The 19,486-nt window shown below is 54.3% G+C and overlaps 1 protein-coding gene and 1 pseudogene across 1 annotated transcript in view; one reads left to right on the plus strand and one right to left on the minus strand.

The window, feature by feature from the left end:
- Positions 1-19,486, minus strand: part of LOC135405247 (zinc finger protein 493-like) — a 292,184-nt gene that overhangs the window by 174,582 nt on the left and 98,116 nt on the right. Inside the window, exons 5-6 of the mRNA XM_064639914.1 lie at positions 2,035-2,790; positions 61-63 (exon numbers count right to left, since the gene is read on the minus strand). Coding sequence (XP_064495984.1) covers positions 61-63; positions 2,035-2,790 — 759 coding nt within the window. The remainder of the gene's footprint in view (positions 1-60; positions 64-2,034; positions 2,791-19,486) is intronic.
- On the plus strand, positions 4,063-13,312 carry LOC135404598 (gastrula zinc finger protein XlCGF49.1-like; annotated as a pseudogene).

Genomic DNA, 19,486 nt, shown 5'->3' on the forward strand with positions numbered 1-19,486 from the left:
CTCAATGGGCATCCAGCTCACCCTAAAGGTGCCAGGACCACCCCACAGATCCCCAAGGACCCCCTAAATCCATCCAGAGCCCACCCAGGACCTCAATCCCCTTTTTGGGAGGACCTTTAGGGGCACTGGTGGCTGAGCTGGGCAGCAAAGTTCATACCTGTCTGCAGCCTGAGTCACTGAAATGCTGGTTTTTAAGCACAGAAAGGAGAAGCTTGAGGCAGTTTGTTGAAGGCAGAAAGGCTGATTTCTCATGTATTTTAATTACTTCTGACATGCTTCAAAGCTTGGTTTTCAGGGGTTTATTTAATTTGGCAAGTTCTTGGGGTTTTCTTGGGCTTTTCTTTGTGTGTGGGGTGGGTGGGTTGGTTGTTTTTACAGTTACTTGTCTCATATACTTGGTGCTTTTCCCAGGAGAAGATTGATTTGTGTAGAGACAAAATCCCTGGAGAATGTCTTAATCTGGGGATAAAAATACTCCCCTGGGAAGGATGCAGGATGAGTTGGTATTATTTATTTAAGGGTTTCAGGCCCACAACGAGCAGTTTCAGCCAAATTTTCTAAGTGACTGAGGAACCCTTTTCTCCAAATGTGCTCCCCTGAGGCAGTTTCAAATCCCCAGTTGTGATTCAGTTTTCTGGAATGATTCTAAATGAATTAAATGCTTTTTTTGGCCATCATCTAGGCAAATGCTGCCACAGATAACATCGATTGCAAGAAGGCAGAAGAGAAGGACATGAAAGGGCCACCTGTGAGCAAAAGGTATTTTTCATTTTCAGTAGTCTCTGAATTTTTGTTACTAGTTTTCTGTTTCTGTGGAAGAGTTCAGTGTCCTCCCTCCTGGGAGGGATGGGAACAAATGATTAAATGTGGAAAATGTTCCGTTCCAACACTGCAACCTGTAAATTGTCCAGATGGTCTAAAGATGTCCAGATTATCGAAAACCTTCCATATTTTTGTTTTCAGGGAGAGAAAAATATTTGATGAAGAAATCCAGCAAAGGCAAAAGTGCAAGGCCAAGCCTCAGCCTGTGGAAAGCTGAAGGGTGGCACCGGCAGCCCCAGAATTACATAGGGAAAATAAGAAACACAGGAATTTTGGGGTGAGATCGAGCTTTTTTCAGTGGGGTTGATCCACTTTGAGGTGACAGATTGATCCCTGTTGACTTTTGGGATGCAGAGCTGGGAGAGACTGGAATGTTAATGGTCCATGGCTCCAACACTCTCCAGTTGCAGAAGCAGTGGGGGCTTTGCTGCCCGAGGGCAATGGAACCGCCCGGGGCAGAGGGGGGAACACCCACCCCTGGAGGGGACAGGCTGGGCTTGGAGCCAGAGAAGGGAAGTGCTATTTTTATGGTTTTATATCACTATAAACAGGAGCCAAAACTGTCCCAAATCTACTTTACACGGAAATAAAATTTTCCTAAACTAAACCCTATAGATAGATAGATAGATAGATAGATAGATAGATAGATAGATAGATAGATAGATAGATAGATAGATAGATAGATAGATAAACTATCCTCAGGGGGGAGTGGCCTCTGCATCTTTCTACTCTGATACTTTCTTTTCCCTTCTACATTTTCTTAAGTGTTATTTTTACGCTTTCATATCACTATATACAGGAACCAAAATGGCTCCAAACCTGCTTTACATGGCAACCCAACTGTTCTAAAATAAACACTACATATATATATCTATAAACACTGATTATTCACTGTCCTTTCACTCTAATCTGCCCAAGGGCTGGATTAACAAGACCCTGGGTCACCCTCACTGTCAGGGGGGTCGGGAGAGGGGCTGGACATGGAGGAAGCTTCTGGCAGCTGCTCACAGAACCCACCCCTGGAGCTCCCCTGCTACCAAAACATGGCCATCCAGACCCAATACAGTGCCCAGCATGGATGACCTGGAACCAGGTCTGTCCTCAACGTGGGTCCCTGTGGATCATCCAATAAAGGTCCTCCAATAGCTGACGGAGTTGGAGCAGCGGCCAAAGCTCTTCCCACAGTCGGGGCACTGGTAGAGCTTCCCTTACCGGTGGGTCCATTGGTGTCTGGTCAACTTAGAGCTCTCGGTGAAGCTCTTCCCACACTCCCCACACTTGTAGGGCCTCTCCCCTGTGTGGATGCGCCGGTGGGTGACAAGGTGGGAGTTCCGGTTGAAGCCCTTCCCACAGTCGGTGCAGCGGAAGGGCCTCTCATCCGTGTGCGTCTGCTCATGCCTGAGGAGAGTTGAGCTGGTCTGAAACCTCTTCCCACATTCCAAGCACTTGTAAGGTCGTTCCCCAGTGTGGATGAGTCGGTGGATGTGGAGGGTGGAGCTGTAACTGAAGCTCTTCCCACATTCCCAACATGTGTAGGGCCGTTCCCCAGTGTGCACACCACGGTGTTGGAGGAGGGTGGATCTCTGGCTGAAGCTCTTCCCACATTCCCTACAGGTGTAGTGCCGTTCTCCGGTGTGGATGTGCTGGTGTTCGATCAGGTGGGAGCTGTCCCTGAAGCTCTTCCCACATTCCATACACGGGTAGGGCCGTTCTCCAGTGTGGATGCCCTGGTGGGTGCGGAGGTTGGAGCTCTGATTGAAGCTCTTCCCACATTCCCTACATGTGTAGGGCCGTTCCCCAGTGTGGATGCGCTGGTGGGTGTGGAGGTTGGACCTCTGCCTGAAGCTCTTCCCACATTCCCCACACATGTAGGGACGTTCCCCGGTGTGGATGTGCTGGTGGGTGAGGAGGTTGAAGCTCTTCCTGAAGCTCTTCCCACATTCCAAGCACCTGAAGGGCTTCTGCCTGCTGGGAGGCTGCTCAGGGACCACCAGCTCAGAGCTCCTCCTCAAGCTCCGGCCGCCTTCCCGGCACAGGCTGGCTCTTTCCTCCTCAGAGCACCCTGGGATGGCTTTGGAGCCCCTCCTGTGGGGGGATCTCCGGCCCTTTTCCTCCCCGCTGCCTTCCTGCGCCGGGGAGCCCTTCAAAACGGCCTCTCCCACCAGGGTCTCACGAGGGGATTTGTCCTCCGGGCTCTCCATCCTCAGCTCGGGGCCTGGGGCAGGAAGCAAGAAGGACAGGCAGGGGATTTGCCTCCGGCCCACAGGGAAGGCCAAGGACATCCCCCCAACTCCGGCCCCGGCAGGACGGCGGCGCCAGCGGGGTTGTCCTGCAGCCGGGGCCATGCTCGGCTGACAGAGCCAGCACAACACCCGCCCAAAGGGACACTGACTTCCTCCTCACCTGCCTGGGGGGCCCAAGGCATCTTCCTCTTCCTCGCAGCCTCCTCCTCCATCCGCCCAAGCTTTGGGAAGGACAAATCCTGATGGGGGGAAAACAAGGGCTGAGCACGTTGGCTTGGGGGTTCCTCCTGCCCAAGTCCATCCCTAGAACTCACCGGGCATCCTGTGTCCATAAAAACCTCCAAAACACCAAGATTCAGCCCAGAAAAACCCAAACCACCAACATTCAGGCAAAAAAGCCCCTCAGAAATAGTGAGATGAACCCCTCCCCAAACTGCAAAATGTTAAGATTCAGCCAAAACATACTCCAAAATATGAAGATTCAGCCAAAAAAAAAAAAGTTTAAGTGGGAGGATTAGGAGAGTGAGGAGATTTCATGAGCACTTGATTTGATTGAGTTGCTATATATTAATCAAAAGCTGAATTAATGTAGTCTCACTTAAAACTCAATTTTTTTCTTCCTAGTTTCAGTGTAGAGAATAAATATGAAATCACTGGACTTCAGGCCTTCATCATTACCCCTGTGCTTTGGTGTGCAAATGCTTCCTCCTTCCACGCCTCCTCTGCCATCATTTCTGACAACTGGATTCCTCTGTTGTGCCAATATTCTGGGTGTGCAGTTTCCATATTTGCAAGGATTAAAAGCAACTTTTTGCCTACGAGTGTGAAGTTCAGTGTGAGAGAATCCTGGGCAGTCAGACACTGAAATTGTTGAGCTGCAATGGGCCGTGCAAATGGAATGACAGAATCCATTCTGCTGGCCCAGATACAGAAGCCAATCTGTGGCTGTGGCTCTTTGCCTCACTGGCACCATCCTCTGTGGTTCCTGCTGCCCACCATGGCACTGGCAGCCCCAGGGGCACAGGTACGTCCATCCTGTACATGAAGTCAGAGTCAGACTGTCCACAAGTGTTAGCAGGAGTAAAACACTGCACTGCTGATCTTCTTGAATTTATCTCTATTAATGTCTGGCTTCACTTGGTCAATCTGTGTTCTCTTGCACAACATTACGTGGGTTTATGATTTTTATTATCACTGCACCAAATTAATCTGGAATGTGTGGTCAGAACAGTAATTACCTGTATTTGTGTATAACTGTGTGCACTTCTATTTTTCATGCTTTCTGGCAAATTCACTGACAACTTCTTTCATGACTGCATGATGGGGACTGAATTTAAGGCTGGGGGGTTTTCCTGAGGGCAGCACTACACCAGACTTTTGTGTGTGTGTGAGACAGGCAGAACCACAAATGCCTGCACAGCCCAGAGCAGTCAGTGTGGGGCTGTGCTTGCTGCTGCAGAGACCCCCAGGGGACAAACCCAGGCACTAGTTTGGGTTTATTCCTTGCTCTGTGTCAGTGGAATAGAATGTTCCACAGGAGCTCTGTCCCCCTCTGTGGCACCAGGTGGCTCGAAGCTGAAGATGAGAGGGGGTCAAGTGCAAGTTCCCTTCTGAAGTGTGTGTCCCTAAGGAGGGCACTTGTTCTATTACTGCTTATTGTTTGTAATATCTTATAGATATATCATACAACACCTAAGGATGGATTCTGTAGAATATGTGCCATATATATGATACAGAATATATCTGATTATTGCTTTATCTGCCTGTCCAGACAGATATTGTGTATGCAGAGAGATTGTATTTGAGGGATATGTTCCTCTCAATACCCTGTGAGCTCCACTCCCAAGGCCAGCAAATTCCTGAAGCTTCCCCTTCTGTGCCCTGCAGGTTTTGGCAGATTTGCAAGAGCAGGGGAATCATTCCCTGCAGCCCCTTTGCACTGTAGGAAATGGGAGCCCTGTGCACATCCTGCTGCCTCCAGATTCCATTCTGGGTGTGGGAAAGACCCTGTGGGGAGCAAAGAAATGCCTGGTTCTGCAGCAGCTGCAGATGCTCAAGGGGCAGCAGGACCAACTCAGGGGACTGAATGGGGGCCTGGGGGGCTTTGGGGTCCAGGAGGGTCCTGGGAGAGCTGGGGAGGAGCTTTGGGGATGGGGGTACAGACCAGGACAGAGCAGGACAGACTAGTACAGACCAGTACCTCCTCACTGCTCCCCAGATCTCTCCTGGAGCTGGGCCACCTTGTTGTGGGACACCTGAGCCCCCCCAGTGCCCTCCCAGTACAGCCCAGTGCCCCCAGTACAGCCCACTGTGTTCCTCTCCCAGGGTGCCAGGTGATCCCTCTTTGAGGGGGGTTGGAAGTGATTTGAGGGGGGGTTGTGGGAGATTTGGGGGGGATCTGAAGAGTTTGGATGGGGATTTGGGGGTTTTGGGTACCTTTAGGGAAGTTAAAAGAGGTCTTGGGGACATTGGGGGGTCAGAGGTACCTATGGGGGGAGGGGATTAAATGGAAAATGGAGGTTAGGAGACATTTGGGAGGGGTTAATGAGGCCTGGGCGGGCAGAGGAGGGGCTGCACCAAGAGCAGGTGAGTCTTGAGACCCCCCCTGGTGTCCCCAAGACCCTCTTGGTGTCCCCAGTTCCTCCCTTGACACCCCGAGGCCCCCCTGGTGTCTCCAATGTCCCCAGGGACTTCCCATAGCCCTAAATCCCCGCTGGCACCCCCAATTCCACTGTCCCCAAACCCCTCCCCACTGTCCCCAAACCCCATCCCTGACGTCCCCAACCCTCCATCTCATCCCAGGAGCCCCCCCTGGACCCTCTGACCACAAAAACACCCCCCCACACACTCACAGAAAGGCCAAGGGCATCTGGGGAAACACTGGGGAGAGTTGGGGGGCTTTGCAGGGCCCTGGGTGATTACTGGGGGATACTGGGACACACTGGGGGGAACTGAGGGACACTGGGAGGGACTGGGGAGTTACTGGGGGATTACCAGGACACACGGGGAGACACTGGGAGGTTACTGGGCCATACTGGGGGTTACTGGGTGCTCACTGGAGGATCACTGGGTCATCCTGGGGGGCAGTGGGAGGTCACTGGGACACACTGGGTGGTCACTGAAGGGGTCACTGGAAAGTCACTGGGATATACTGGGGTCTAAGGATTCCCTTACCCGGATATGGTACATTTCCCCTCCCCCGGATTTTGGGGGCCATCCCTAGGACCACTCCTCTTTGGGGCTGGGGGACCCCCTGGACCCACTGCTGGGCTTTAGGGGACCCCCCAAAATGCCCTCAAAACCCCTGAAAGCCCCCCCTCGACACTTCAAAACCTTCTCAAGGTCCCCTCAAATGCCCTCAGAGACCTCATCCCTCCCCAGCACCCTCTAAACCCTCTCAGTGACCCGCAAAACCCACCTGGGACCCCCCAGTCCCCTTTAGGGACCCCCCAATCCCCCTCAGAGACCCTCAAAACCGTCTAAGAACCCATAAACCCCCTAGAGACCCCAAAACTGCCTAAAAGGTCCCGCCAGGACCCCCAAACCTCCTCAGAGACCCCCAAACCCCACCTGGCACCCCCCAAATCTCCTCAGAAACCAAAACCCCCTCAGAGACCCCCAAACCCCTTCAGGAACCTTCAACCACCCCCTGAGTCCCCTCAGGACACCGAACTCCCTCAGGGACCCCTCAAAACCTCCTCGGTTATCCCCGAACCCCCCCGCTAAACCCTCCCGAGCCCCCCCGGGGGGACTCACAGCACTCAGAGCGAACCGCAGGCCCCGCCGCCATCACCGAGTCCCGGCTGCGCGCGCACCGCGTTCAGAGAACGCCGCCGCAGCCAATCAGCGCGCGGCCACGCCCCCGCAGCCCCGCCCCCGCCCCTGCCGCGTTGGCTGCCGGGAATCGGTGATGGCGGCGGGTCGGTCGGTGAGCTCTGAGTGCAGGCGGGGGGTGCGGGAGAGCGGGGTCTGGGGATCCCCTCGGGGGCTGCGGGGAGCGCGGCTGTGGGGGGAAAGGCTGCAGGGCTCGGGAGGGTTTAGCGCGGGGGGTTCGGAGGTTCGGAGGACCCTCTCGGGGGCCGCGGGGCCCGGAGGCCTCCCAAGAACCCGGAAGGGTGATTCGATTCCTGAAAAAGTCCCTCGGAGAAAAAAATTCAAACCCACCCAACCAAAAAAAGAACCCTAAGAAAAGGAAAAGTGAGAAAAAGGTCAAGGAAAAACTACAGGGGCCAGGATGATTTTATTGCTTTGCTTCAGTTTTTCCTTGGTCTCCTCCTTCTCAGATTCTTTGCTCCCTTCCTTTACAGAAAGCTCTTCTGCTGTTGTGTGGTTTTGTGGTCCCTTAGGGGCTTTTAGGGGTCCCTGAGGAGGTTTTGGGGGGTCTCTGTAGGGGTTTGGTGTCCTGAGGAGACTTAGGAGGGAGGTCGAAGGTCCCTGAAGGGGTTTGGGAATCCCTGAGGGAGTTTTGGAGTCTCCAAGGGAATTGGGAGGTCCTGGGGGGCTTTGGGGGTAGGGTCTTTGAAGGAGTTTTGGAGGTTTCTAGGGGGATTTAGGGAGTCCCAGACGGTTTTGAGGGTCCCTGAGGGGGTTTTTGGGGTCCTTGAAAGGGCCTTGGGGGTCCCAGGTGGGTTTTGCAGGTCACTGAGAGGGCTTAAGGTGTCCTGGGGGGGAGATGAGTGCTCTGAGGGGATTTGGGGTGTTTTTGAGGAGGTTTTGATGGGTCCAGAGGTGGATTTGTGAGGGGGTTTCAGGGGTTTTGCCTGGATTTTGGGGGGTCTCCGTGTCAGTCCTGTCTGGCCACGGCCAACTAAAACTCTTATAAGGCCATTTCCCATCCCACCACAGTGCCTCTGCCAGCCCAGCGAACCAACCCCAGGGAAAGGGGATCCCAATTCCCCCCTCGAACCCCAGAGACCCCCAAAACTCAGCACACAGAGACCTCAAAGACAGGGGTGCCCGGGGGTCCCCTAAGGCCCAGCAGTGGGGTTCAAGGGATCTAGCAGCCCCCAGGGGAGGGGTCCTAGGGGTGCCCCCAAAAGTCCAGGGGGAGCAGAACCAACTAAGGGGATCCCAGTGCCCCCAGTATAGCCCAGTGACCTCCCAGTGACCCTCAGTACGGCCCAGTAACCCCCTCAGTGACCACCCAGTGTATCCCAGTGACCTCCCACTGCCCCCCAGTATGGCCCAGTGATCCTGCAGTGAGCACCCAGTAACCCCCAGTATGGCCCAGTAACCTCCCAGTGTCCCCCGCTGTGTCCTGGTAATCCCCCAGTAACTCCCCAGTCCCTCCCAGTGCCCCCTGGTTCCCCCCAGTTGTCCCAGTATCCCCCAGTAATCACTCAGTGCCCCTCAAAGCCCCCCAACTGTCCCCAACGTGTCCCCAGATGCCCTTGGCCTTTCTGTGAGTGTGGGAGGCAGTGTGCTTTTGTGGTCAAAGGGTCCAGGGGGGCTCCTGGGGTGAGATGGAGGGTTGTGGCCATCAGGGATGGGTTTGGGGACAATGGGGACAGTGGGGAGGGGTTTGTGGACAGTGGAATTAGGGATGTCAAGGGGAGAATTGGGGCTATGGGGAGGCCCTGGGGACATTGGAGACACCAGGGGGGTCTCGGGGTGTTAAGGGGGGAACTGGGGACACCAAGAGGGTCTTGGGGACATAAGAGGGGTCTCAGGAATCACCTGCTCGTGGAGCTGCCCCTCCCCACCCAAGCCCCTTTAACCCCCCCTAAATGTCCCCAACCTCCATTTTTCCTTAAATCCCCTCCTCCCATAGATCCCTTTGATGCCCCAATGCCCTCCAAACCCATTTTACCTCCCCTAAATGCACCCAAAGATCCTCAAAACAGCCCAAATCCCCATCCAGCCATCCCCCAGATTGCCCCATTTCTCCTTCAGCCCCCCCTCAAATCCTTTCCACCCCCCCCCCCCAAAAAAAAAGGGATCACCTGGCACCCTGGGACAGGAACACAGTGGGCTGTACTGGGGGCACTGGGCTGTACTGGGAGGGCACTGGGGGGGCTCAGGTGTCCCAGGACAATGTGGCCCAGCTCCAGGAGAGATCTGGGGAGCAATGAGGAGGTACTGGTCTGTACTGGTCTGTCCAGGTCTGTACTGGTCTGTCCTAGTCTGTGCTGGTCTGTACTGATCTGTCCTGGTCTGTACCCCCAATCCCCAAAGCCCCTCCCCAGTTCCCCCAGGACCCTCCCACACCCCAATACCCCCCAGGCCCCCCCAGGCCCCTGACTTGGTCCTGCTGCCCCTTGAACATCTGCAGCTGCTGCAGAACCAGGCATTTCATCAGCAAATGTGCAGGTGACCCCAAGCTGGGGGCGTGTTGATGTGCTGGAAGGCAGGAGGGCTCTGCAGAGGGACCTGGCCAAGCTGGATCCATGGGCTGATTGCAAGGGGATGAGGTTCCAGCAGGCCAAGGGCCGGGTCCTGCCCTTTGGCCACAAGAAGCCCCGTCAGCCCCCCGGGCTGGGGCCAGAGTGTCTGGAGAGCAGGCAGGCAGAAAGGGAGCTGGGAGTGTGGATGGACAGGAAGATGAAGAGGAGGCAGAGTGTGGCCAGGTGGCCAAGAGGGCCAATGGCTGGTGGCCTGTGTGAGGAAGAATGTGTCAGCAGGAGCAGGGAAGTGATTGTTGGGCTGGAGTGAGCACTGGTGAGGCCACCCCTGGAGTGCTGTGTCCAGCTCTGGGCCCCTGAGTTGAGGAAGGCCCTGGAGGGGCTGGAGCAGGTGCAGAGAAGAGCAGCGAGGCTGGGGAAGGGAGTGGAGCCCAAGTGGTGTGAGGAGAGGCTGAGGGAGCTGGGGGTGTTGAGGCTGGAGAAGAGGAGGCTCAGGGGAGACCTCCTGACTGTCTGCAAGTCCCTTCCAGGAGGTTGGAGCCAGGTGGGGGTGGGGCTGTTGTGCCAGGAAGCAGCAGTAGGACAAGAGGGCTGGGTCTTGGGCTGTGCCAGGGGAGGTTTAGGTTGGATATTAGGAAGCAATTTTTTGCTGAGAGAATAATCAGGCCTTGGAATGGGCTGGGCAGGGAGGGGGTGGAGTCAGCGTCCCTGGAGGTGTTGAAGGTGAGAGTGGATGTGGCCTCAGTGCCATGGTCTGGGAAGCACGGCGGGGTTGGATCCAGGGTTGGACTTGATGATCTCAGAGTTCTTTTCCAACCCAGCTGATTCTGTGATTCTGTGATTGCCATTCCTGTGGCAGCACATGCTTGAGGCTCTATCCCCAGGGTGATAGAGATGTCTGTCCATATCTATCTCCAAGGTTAGTGTGTAAATGTGTGGTGTTAGAAAAGCAGGCTGAGTTCTGGGCTGGTTGTAGAAGGAGAAAGAAGCCCAGAGGCCAGTGCAAGCAGGCAGCCCTGAGCTTGCACATGATGTCCCCTCCCTGCAGGTTCCTGTCCTTGAGCCCAGGCCCTGAGGTGAGGCTGAGAAGTGGCGCGGAGGTGAGCCCAGAGCTGTCCCTGAGGTGAGGCTGAGAATAAGTGCAAGGCAGAGGTGCTGCTGAGGAAGGAGACCCCGTGGTGGGGAAGAGACAGAAGCTGTGAGTGCCCATCCCCGAGAAGGTGCTGTGTCCATCCCCTGTGTGCCAGGTGAGCTGGGGCTTTGCTGCAGAGCTGCGGGCGCTGATTTGAGCGTCTCCAAGTGCTGAGATGGTGGGCACCCAGGAACACAAACTGTGCCTGGCTACGGAGCCTGCAAGGAGGAGCAGAAACAACCCTGGCAGTGTGTGGGGCCAGGTTGTCCGTGTGCCTTCCCCTGCAGGCCCTGGCTGTCCCTGCTGGGCCCCTGTCCATCCCCATCAGGTCCCTGCCCGTCCCCCCCGGGCTGAGCTCCCCCCAGGAAGTGCCGTGGAGCTGAAGCTGCTGCCATCCCCCCGCTGCAGCCACTGCCCCAGGCAAGGGAGCAGCAAAGGCAGGGCCAGGAGCAGAGGCAGCAGCAGGGGAGCCCTGGGGGGCCGGGAAGCTCTTGTGTGGGTCAGGAAAGAGGCGCTGGGCACGAGGCCGGGGCTGTGCTGAGCAGGCCCAGCCCTCACATCCCCCCAGCCAACGCCGGCTGCCCGGGGGGCTTGGGAGGGACCCCCAGCCCGTGTGCCCCACACTGAGCTGGCAGAGAGAGAGCCAAGGGACAGGGCCACGGGCAGGGCCCCGGGTGAGGGACAGGCAGGGCCATTGCAGGGCCACGGTGAGGGCACAGCCTGTGGCAGCAGAGCTGCCCAGGGCCGGGGGCAGCCGGGGGGGTTGGGACCAGCCAGTGGTGGGGCCGAGCAGAGCACGAGGCCTCTTGCAGACCCCTGGAGCAGCCTCCCACTTGCCAGCCCCACCCTGGTGGGATGACACTGTCCCCTCCCTACAGGACGCTCCCCCAGAACTCTTCAGGGGTGCATTTTGTATCTATTTCTGGTTGCTGATTCCTGCTGGGGACGTGAGGGAGCCTCTGCAATCCCATGCATGGGGCACAATCTCCTCTGCAGAGCTTGACCCACTGCAGAGAAGCCAGATGCTGCCCCTGGGCTGTCAGAAGTGGTGCTGAAGCCTCTTTCAGCCCAGCCCCAGGTGCAGTTTTCTCATCCCCTCACCGAGTGCCCGCTCCCCCAGCCGGCGCTGACCAACCAGGGCATTTGGCACACTTGGTTTGGTGGTTTGGAGAAACAGCCCTGGACTGGCAGGGGGCCAGAGAACCTCGAGGAACAGCCCTGGTGAGTTTTAACTAAAACTACGTTAATGCAGTTTTTGATTAATATATAGTAAGTCAATCAAGTGCTCATGAAATGACATCACTCCCTTCATCCTCCTAAATAAACACCATTTTTTTGGTCTGAATCTTCATATTTTGGCGTATTTTTGGCTGAATCCTAACTTTTTGCAGTTTGTGAGCGGGTTCATCTTGCTATTTCTAAGAGGTTTTTGCCTGAATCTCGATGGTTTGGATTTTTCTGGGCTGAATCTTGGTGTTTTGGAGGTTTTTATGGACACAGGATGCCCACTGAGTTCTAGAGATGGACTTGGGCAGGAGGAACCCCCAAGCCAACGTGATCAGCCCTTGTTTTCCCCCCCATCAGGATTTGTCCTTCCCAAAGCTTGGGCGGATGGAGGAGGAGGCTGCGAGGAAGAGGAAGATGCCTTGGGCCCCCCAGGCAGGTGAGGAGGAAGTCAGTGTCCCTTTGGGCGGGTGTTGTGCTGGCTCTGTCAGCCGAGCATGGCCCCGGCTGCAGGACAACCCCGCTGGCGCCGCCGTCCTGCCGGGGCCGGAGTTGGGGGGATGTCCTTGGCCTTCCCTGTGGGCCGGAGGCAAATCCCCTGCCTGTCCTTCTTGCTTCCTGCCCCAGGCCCCGAGCTGAGGACGGAGAGCCCGGAGGACAAATCCCCCCGTGAGACCCTGGTGGGAGAGGCCGTTTTGAAGGGCTCCCCGGCGCAGGAAGGCAGGAAGGCAGCGGGGAGGAAAAGGGCCGGAGATCCCCCCACAGGAGGGACTCCAAAGCCATCCCAGGGTGCTCTGAGGAGGAAAGAGCCAGCAGCCTGTGCCGGGAAGGTGGCCGGAGCTTGAGGGGGAGCTCTGACCTGGTGGTCCCTGAGCAACCTCCCAGCAGAGAGAAGCCCTTCAGGTGCTTGGAATGTGGGAAGAGCTTCAGGAAGAGCTCCAACCTCCTTACCCACCAGCACATCCACACTGGGGCACGTCCCTACGCGTGTGGGGAATGTGGGAAGAGCTTCAGCCGGAGCTCCAACCTTCTCACCCACCAGCACATCCACACTGGGGAACGGCCCTACACGTGTGGGGAGTGTGGGAAGAGCTTCAGCCAGAACTCCACCCTGATCCAACACCAGCACATCCACACTGGGGAACGGCCCTACAAGTGCTTGCAATGTGGGAAGAGGTTTCAGACCAGCTCAACTCTCCTCAGGCACGAGCAGACCCACACGGATGAGAGGCCCTTCGGCTGCACTGACTGCGGGAAGCGCTTCAGTCGGAACTCCACCCTCGTCACCCACCGGCGCATCCACACCGGGGAGAAGCCCTACAAGTGTGGGGAGTGTGGGAAGAGCTTTGCCCAGAAGTCTAACTTGACCTCACACCAACGGACCCACCAGTAAGGGAAGCCCTACCAGTGCCTCGACTGCAGGAAGAGCTTCGGCCGCTGCTTCCACCCCGAATGAAGCCCCTGATGTTGAGGCAACCCCTGGAGTGCAGTGACTGTCAGTCCATCCCTTTCGACCACAAAGGGCCAGTCCCCTTTCCCAGGGTCAGCTTCTTCCAACGGAACCTTCTGGGGGTGTGTGGAGATTCCTGCCTTGGCTGGGGACCCCCCCAAGGTCACTGCTGGAGGTTGAGAGCAGAGATCTCCCCCCGAGTGTTGGTCTGGGGGAGTTCCGTCCATTTCTAGTTAAGAATTACTGCTTTTGTGCCAACTTTAGAATAATGGCTTCAACAATTGCTTTAGTGTAGAGCACTGTCCTGTCTTATCCTGTACTCCTGGTAGTTTTAGTGTTTTTATTGTGCAGTAAATAATTGTGATGAAGATCTTTTGTCTGATCATTTGGAACCCTAAATAAATTCATTTCTATCCATGGATCTGTTTTACCATCATTAAAATTTCAGGGATGAAAGTTCAGTCACACCTCTGTAATTCCTCTAAACTGAAAGTGTTGGCATAATCCAAGGCTGAGATTGGATCCAGCAGCCCCCAGCACCCCAGAGTAAGTTGGGAGCTCAGGGGGGCCACCCCCCTTTCCCAAAATCTGGTGCCCAAAGATCCTCATGGGACTGTTGGACCCTCCAGACCATCCCCCCTTTTCCACCCTTCTCCCTGTTCCTCCCACTTTTCCATGGTCCTCTCAATCCCCATTCCCCCCACTGGATCTCTTTTGGCATCCCATCCCCCACTTTTTTCCCTCCTCTCCCACCCCTTCCACATCATCCCCCCACTCCCCAGCCCCCTCATGCTCAGTTTGGGGGTCCCACCCTCCCCTTTCCCCACTCTTCTGACTTCTTCCACCCATTTCCCATTATCCCCCAAACCTCAGTGCCCCTCCCCCTCCACTTTTGGGGGGTCCCACTCCCCTCCCACTCAGTTTGGGGTCCCACCACCCCTTCTGTCCCCTCTGACCCCCCTTTTCCCACTGACCGCCCCCTTCCCACCCCCTGCTCACCCGAGAGCTCCTCGCCCGCAGCCGGGGGGGCTCCCAGCACCACCAGTGCCCAGAGAAGTCCCCCCAGAGAAGGGGTTGGGTGGGATCCTGGGTGGGCTCTGAGTATGTTTAGGCAGTCCTGCAGAGCCTGTGTGGAGGTTTAGGGGGTTCCCAGCACCTTTCTAAGTGTGCTGGGTGCCTTATTGAGGGGTTAGTTCCCTCCCAGAGCCCCCCCCCGAGCGGGCTGACAGGGGGGAACAAAGGGGGGTCCCCATTCCCGATCCATCCCGGGGCCTGTTCTGTCCCCCCCAAACTCGGCTCCACCCCTTGGGATTCCCCCAAGCCCCTTCCCCACTGCCCCGCAATAACCGGGACTGGGGAGAACTGGGAAGCTTTCGTGGGATCAGGAGTGGCAGCAGGGGAGGGGGAGACACACGACCCCCCCAAAATCCTCACAGGGACAGGGGGGGTCCAGGCTGGGCCCGAGGCCCCGGGGAGGGGCTGCGGCCGCCGCCGGCTCAGGAGCTCTGTGGGGAGAGAAAAGGGGGTGACACCGGGGTGGGGGGTCCCCGGGGGGGCACAGACGCTCTGGGGGGACACACGACCCCCTGGGACCCCCCTCACCTTCTGGCGCAGGTAGAAGCCGAGCCCCAGCGCCAGGGAGACGAAGGCCAAGAGGAAGCCCCCGGCCCCTCCTTGGCAGCAATTGCTCAGGCTGATGGAGCCCGGCAGGGCCGGGGCCGCCGGCGGTGTCCGATCCCGGCAGGAAGCGGGGAGGGCCCCGGGGAGCGGCGGCGGCGGGCGGGGCCCTGGGGGAGCCGCCCCGAGGGGTCCCCGCCGCCCGTGGCACTGAAGGAGCCGCCCCGGGACGGGCCCTGGCGGGGGTCGCCAGAGAGGGGGGGCGAGCTCGGAACGGAATCAGCTCCGGAGAATAAACCAAGGAAAACCAAAGGGCCGCGCCGGGGGAGTCTCCGCCGCCCCGGAGCTAAAAGAGCTGCCCCGCGGGACGGGCGAGGAGGGGCGGCGGTGAAACAGTCGCCCGGGGTGTGGCGAGGGAGACGGGAATGGGATAAAAGAGAGAGAATAGAGAGAGAAATCGCTTTGTTTCCCCCCTCCCTCCCCACCCCAGCTACCTTTTGTATACAGATAAAACCAGAGATCAGCATGTGCTTCTATTTCACCTTTTCCCCTCAGGGGAACAAAAAACAGAAAAGAAAACCTTGGGAAAGAGGGGGAAAAGCCAACATTGGAAAACTATCTTGTCTGAGATAAGTTGTGCTGCCAAAGGAAAGGCTGACTCCAGAGGTGCCCTAGGTGGGGCAGAGCCCCCACCCTGCCCACTCACACACTTCAGCTCAACATTGGGGTTTTCCCCTCCCTGGCACTGCCCAGTCCAGCCCCTCCCTGGTCCCCCCATCTCCCTGCCCCTGCCCCAGCCCAGCAGAGCAGCACACTCAGGGCTGGCCCTGCAGCAGGACATGGAGGCCCTGGAGCTCAGGGACAGGCCCTCTGGGTCTGCAATGCTCAGCACATCATCAGCTCAGGCAGCTCCTGCAGCCCCAGGGCCAGCCCCGCTCCCCAGCACAGCAGCAGAGAATCGGCCCCGGGCTCCTCAGGCCCCATTTGCCATCTCCAGGGGCACTGGCCACCACCAGCACCAGCTGGAGCAGCCTCAGCCCCTCCAGCCCCCACAGTGGGACCCTGAGGGCAGCACACGGACTCCAGGGAGAAACCAGCAAGGCAAGGACCCTCTGGAGAGTCTGCTCCTTGGCCTTGTTCTTGAGAGCCCTGGAGAAGAAGAGCTGAGGCTTCAGGCTGTGCCCGGAGCAAATGGAGCCCCTTGTGTGGTGGAAAGAGTGCAGTGGAGCCCAGCTCATGGCAGCAGTGCCATGGCCACAGGACTGACCCAGCCCAGCCCAGGGACCAAGGGCCAGAGCACTGAGGCCTCAGCCGAGGCCCAGAAGGGGAGGGTGGCAGGAGAAAAAGAGCAGCTCTCAACAGGCCAAATGCTGCTGCTCCCTGGCACTGCTGCTGTGCTGGGACTCTCTTTCCCTGCCCCTCTGCACACAGGCACTGCCCTGCCAGACTCACCAGAGGTCTCAGAAGATTGAACTCAGAGAAACAAGTCACTGAAGGATCCTTGACTTTGTTTCAATGCATTCCTCATTTACACAGACTCTGGGTCAAATTCAGGATGTAGACAGTGACCCAGACATGGGATTAATAATCAATATTCACTGTACACAACTTTATCCCAGAAGAAAAACCACATGAAAACCCTAACCCAGCACCACAAAACCCTGAGCAGGCAGGCTGGACCAAGGAGTCCCATTCTGAATGCTATGGAAGAGAAAACAGGCCCTTTGTGCCTTCAGAAAAGCATCCAGCCATCATTTTCCTCAGGGCATCCTAGAAGCAAAAGATTTCTTAAGACAGATGCCAGAGCTTGGCAGCAGGCTGTCCTTCTTAGCTTGGAAAATCTCTGCTAACTTACCTACCAATGGTACAAACCCCCCACGTTAATGTTGTCAAACAGCTGCATCTGCAGGATTCATGTTCCAGCATTACCTAATGCACAGTTATCACACCTCTTTTTAAAATTAAAGGGGAGGAAAAAAAAAGTGGGGGGTGGGTGGAGACTCCCTACCCCAGTCATCCATCAAGTGTACATCCTGACCACTGCTCCCAAGAAATTTAATATATGCTAAAGAGATATAAAAAGACATCAAAAGCTTTCAGAAATAAAAGTGTTTCAGAAGCTAGATTTCAAGATTGCCAAGTGGGTTTTTGCCAGATTATAAAGTTGACTGAAATGCCAGGATACTGCATTTGGAAGCAGCAGCAGCTCACATATTGCCTTGTATTAGTGGCTGAAGTGTATTCCTGATTCCAAAGCTAGACTATCATCATCTGTGGGGGAGAGTAGATAAATAAATAAATTAAAATTGGCATTCCCTACCAACCCTGCTGCCTTGAAGCACTCTTTTCAAGTGGGGCCTCCACAGGAAAAAAAAAGTGAAGACCACTTTCTTTTGATTATAGTGCTTTCCCAGGCAGGAATTTTTATTTCAGTTAGAATCTTTGAACCATTACATTTTCATTGAGGCATTTTTATATTTACAGTTGACACCTTCATAGAAGAATGAAACTTTTGAGCAACAGCTCTAAAGCATGAAGGTTGCCTGCAGGAAATACTTAAATTATTTTACATCCCAATGGAGCCTGTTGTTTTTAGCTAAAATTTAATAAACCTTAAATGAATGGCCTTTCTTTCACTGAAAGCCTGCACTCTAAAAAACTAACTTTCCCAAGAAACATATTTGGGTGAATAAATGCCAAACAAAGGGCTATTGAAATCTAAACATTTTCTCCATTTATAACTTGTGAACATTTAGTTCCTAAATTCCCGACTGCTACCTAATGTACAGAACAGTGGTGCCTTGGTTGAATCACATATCATTGATTTCAGAGTGTCACAGGGATCTCATTGACAGGAATCAATTAGAATCCAAAATCAATCAAATGTGTTTGTGCACTATCATTCATCGAATTTGAATATCCCCACATTAATTGTAAGCATGTGAAAGAACCTAGAAATACATTTTGAAGAGGTACAAAAATAAAAATGAGTCAACTTTGAGAAGATAATAGTGCATCTGAGCATGTTTCATGCCTGCTGGGGTAAGTTAATGGTGAATCACACCTTCCCTTCCCAGCACAGGCTGAGATATATTCTTTTTGGAACATGAAAATACCCAGTGACTGAAGGCAGAGGACACACCAGTCAATGATCCAGCATTATTTTATGAACAGCCTGTTACACTCCCAATATCAAACATGCTGCCAGGATATTACAAAATGCACAAGTGTGTTACACTCTGAAAAACTGCACAATGTAAGTGAGCCACTGCACTTCAGGGAGAAAGAAAGGAGAGAATTCCTGAATCTCTACAAAAAAAAGCATGAATAGATGTGGCCACTTATCCAAAGAGCTGTTCTTGTTGCTGAGGACTCCTCTCTGAACACATTCACCTGTCATTCTGTCAAGGTAATAAATCCTTCCACTCCTTACAGCACACTCAAAAGCACCCTGCTATTTAATTTCAATGTAAAAATGGCCCAAAGTGTCTAAAACATTTCCTTTTGCTCATGTAAAAGTGCTGGCATTTTACTTCCTTCCTGATAAGCCAGTGCCAATGGACCTGATTATTCTTTTCTTATTCAAAGCACATCAGTAGTTCCAAAGCACTCTCCATCTTATCAGGGGTCTGAACAGCACAGTTACTGAAAACAGTTTGTCCTGCTCCTCTCTCCTTCTGCCAGGCTCTCAGATAAACCCAACTAACTCTCTGTATTTACACACAGTCAAACATAAGCTGTGTCTTCAACCCACTGTAGCCTGTTTCTGGCATGTTACAGGTTTGCTGCTTGACATTAGTTGTACCCAAAACAGCAGCAGTGAATTAGCTTAGAACAAAAATATAGTCACTCCATAGCACAGAACACAAAAGGGACACAGGATAGTGTATTCACACATATATGAATATGTGTGTATATATAATGTGATATATAAACCCCAAAAAACTATATAATTAACTATTTAAAAATTTAAAGCCTCCTTTTCTACTTAGCTAGGAAAAAAACCCCAGACATTCCTAACAAAATGAGCACCCAAATCCATTCCTTAACGTCATGGGTGAAACTGGGAGCGAATACAGCTCTGTGTGTTCCTGTACAGATTAGAGCTGCATCCTAACATATATATATATATTATATATACACCATGTGTGAACATTTGGACGGTTAGATGTGTGTATTTAGATATAAGAAAGAGAAATCAAAGCTCCAGAACTGATCCATTTCCTCTGTGAGTGTGCAGGGATCAGTGGACTGACTCAGCCTCATTTTAATGAGAGAAGGGCTGCACTGTCGTGGCTCTGCATTAGTAAATCTGGGAGGGTGCCCAGATTTACTACAGTGTTGGGGGGTTTAGTTCTTTTGTAAAGCAAGTTTTGCTGAACTGAAAGGACATTGAACACACAACCCTGTGAGCACACCTGCATAAACATCACTGAGCCTGGTTCCAGCAAACCACTGCTTAGAGCCAGCTCAGAGTTGTTCTTCTGTCACATGAAAGGTCTCTGATTAAACTTGTTCCAACACAATGACCATACTCAAATTTAGAGACACTGTTTGCACTGAAACATACTCACAGAATTCCGTGTTGAAAGAATCAGTAATGAATTAAGAATGCATTTTTTTTCTCTCAGAAGCTACTACCTTTACTTAAAATTAC

Source organism: Pseudopipra pipra, chromosome W (genome assembly GCF_036250125.1).
Source record: "Pseudopipra pipra isolate bDixPip1 chromosome W, bDixPip1.hap1, whole genome shotgun sequence".
In the NCBI taxonomy this organism is placed as follows: domain Eukaryota; kingdom Metazoa; phylum Chordata; class Aves; order Passeriformes; family Pipridae; genus Pseudopipra; species Pseudopipra pipra.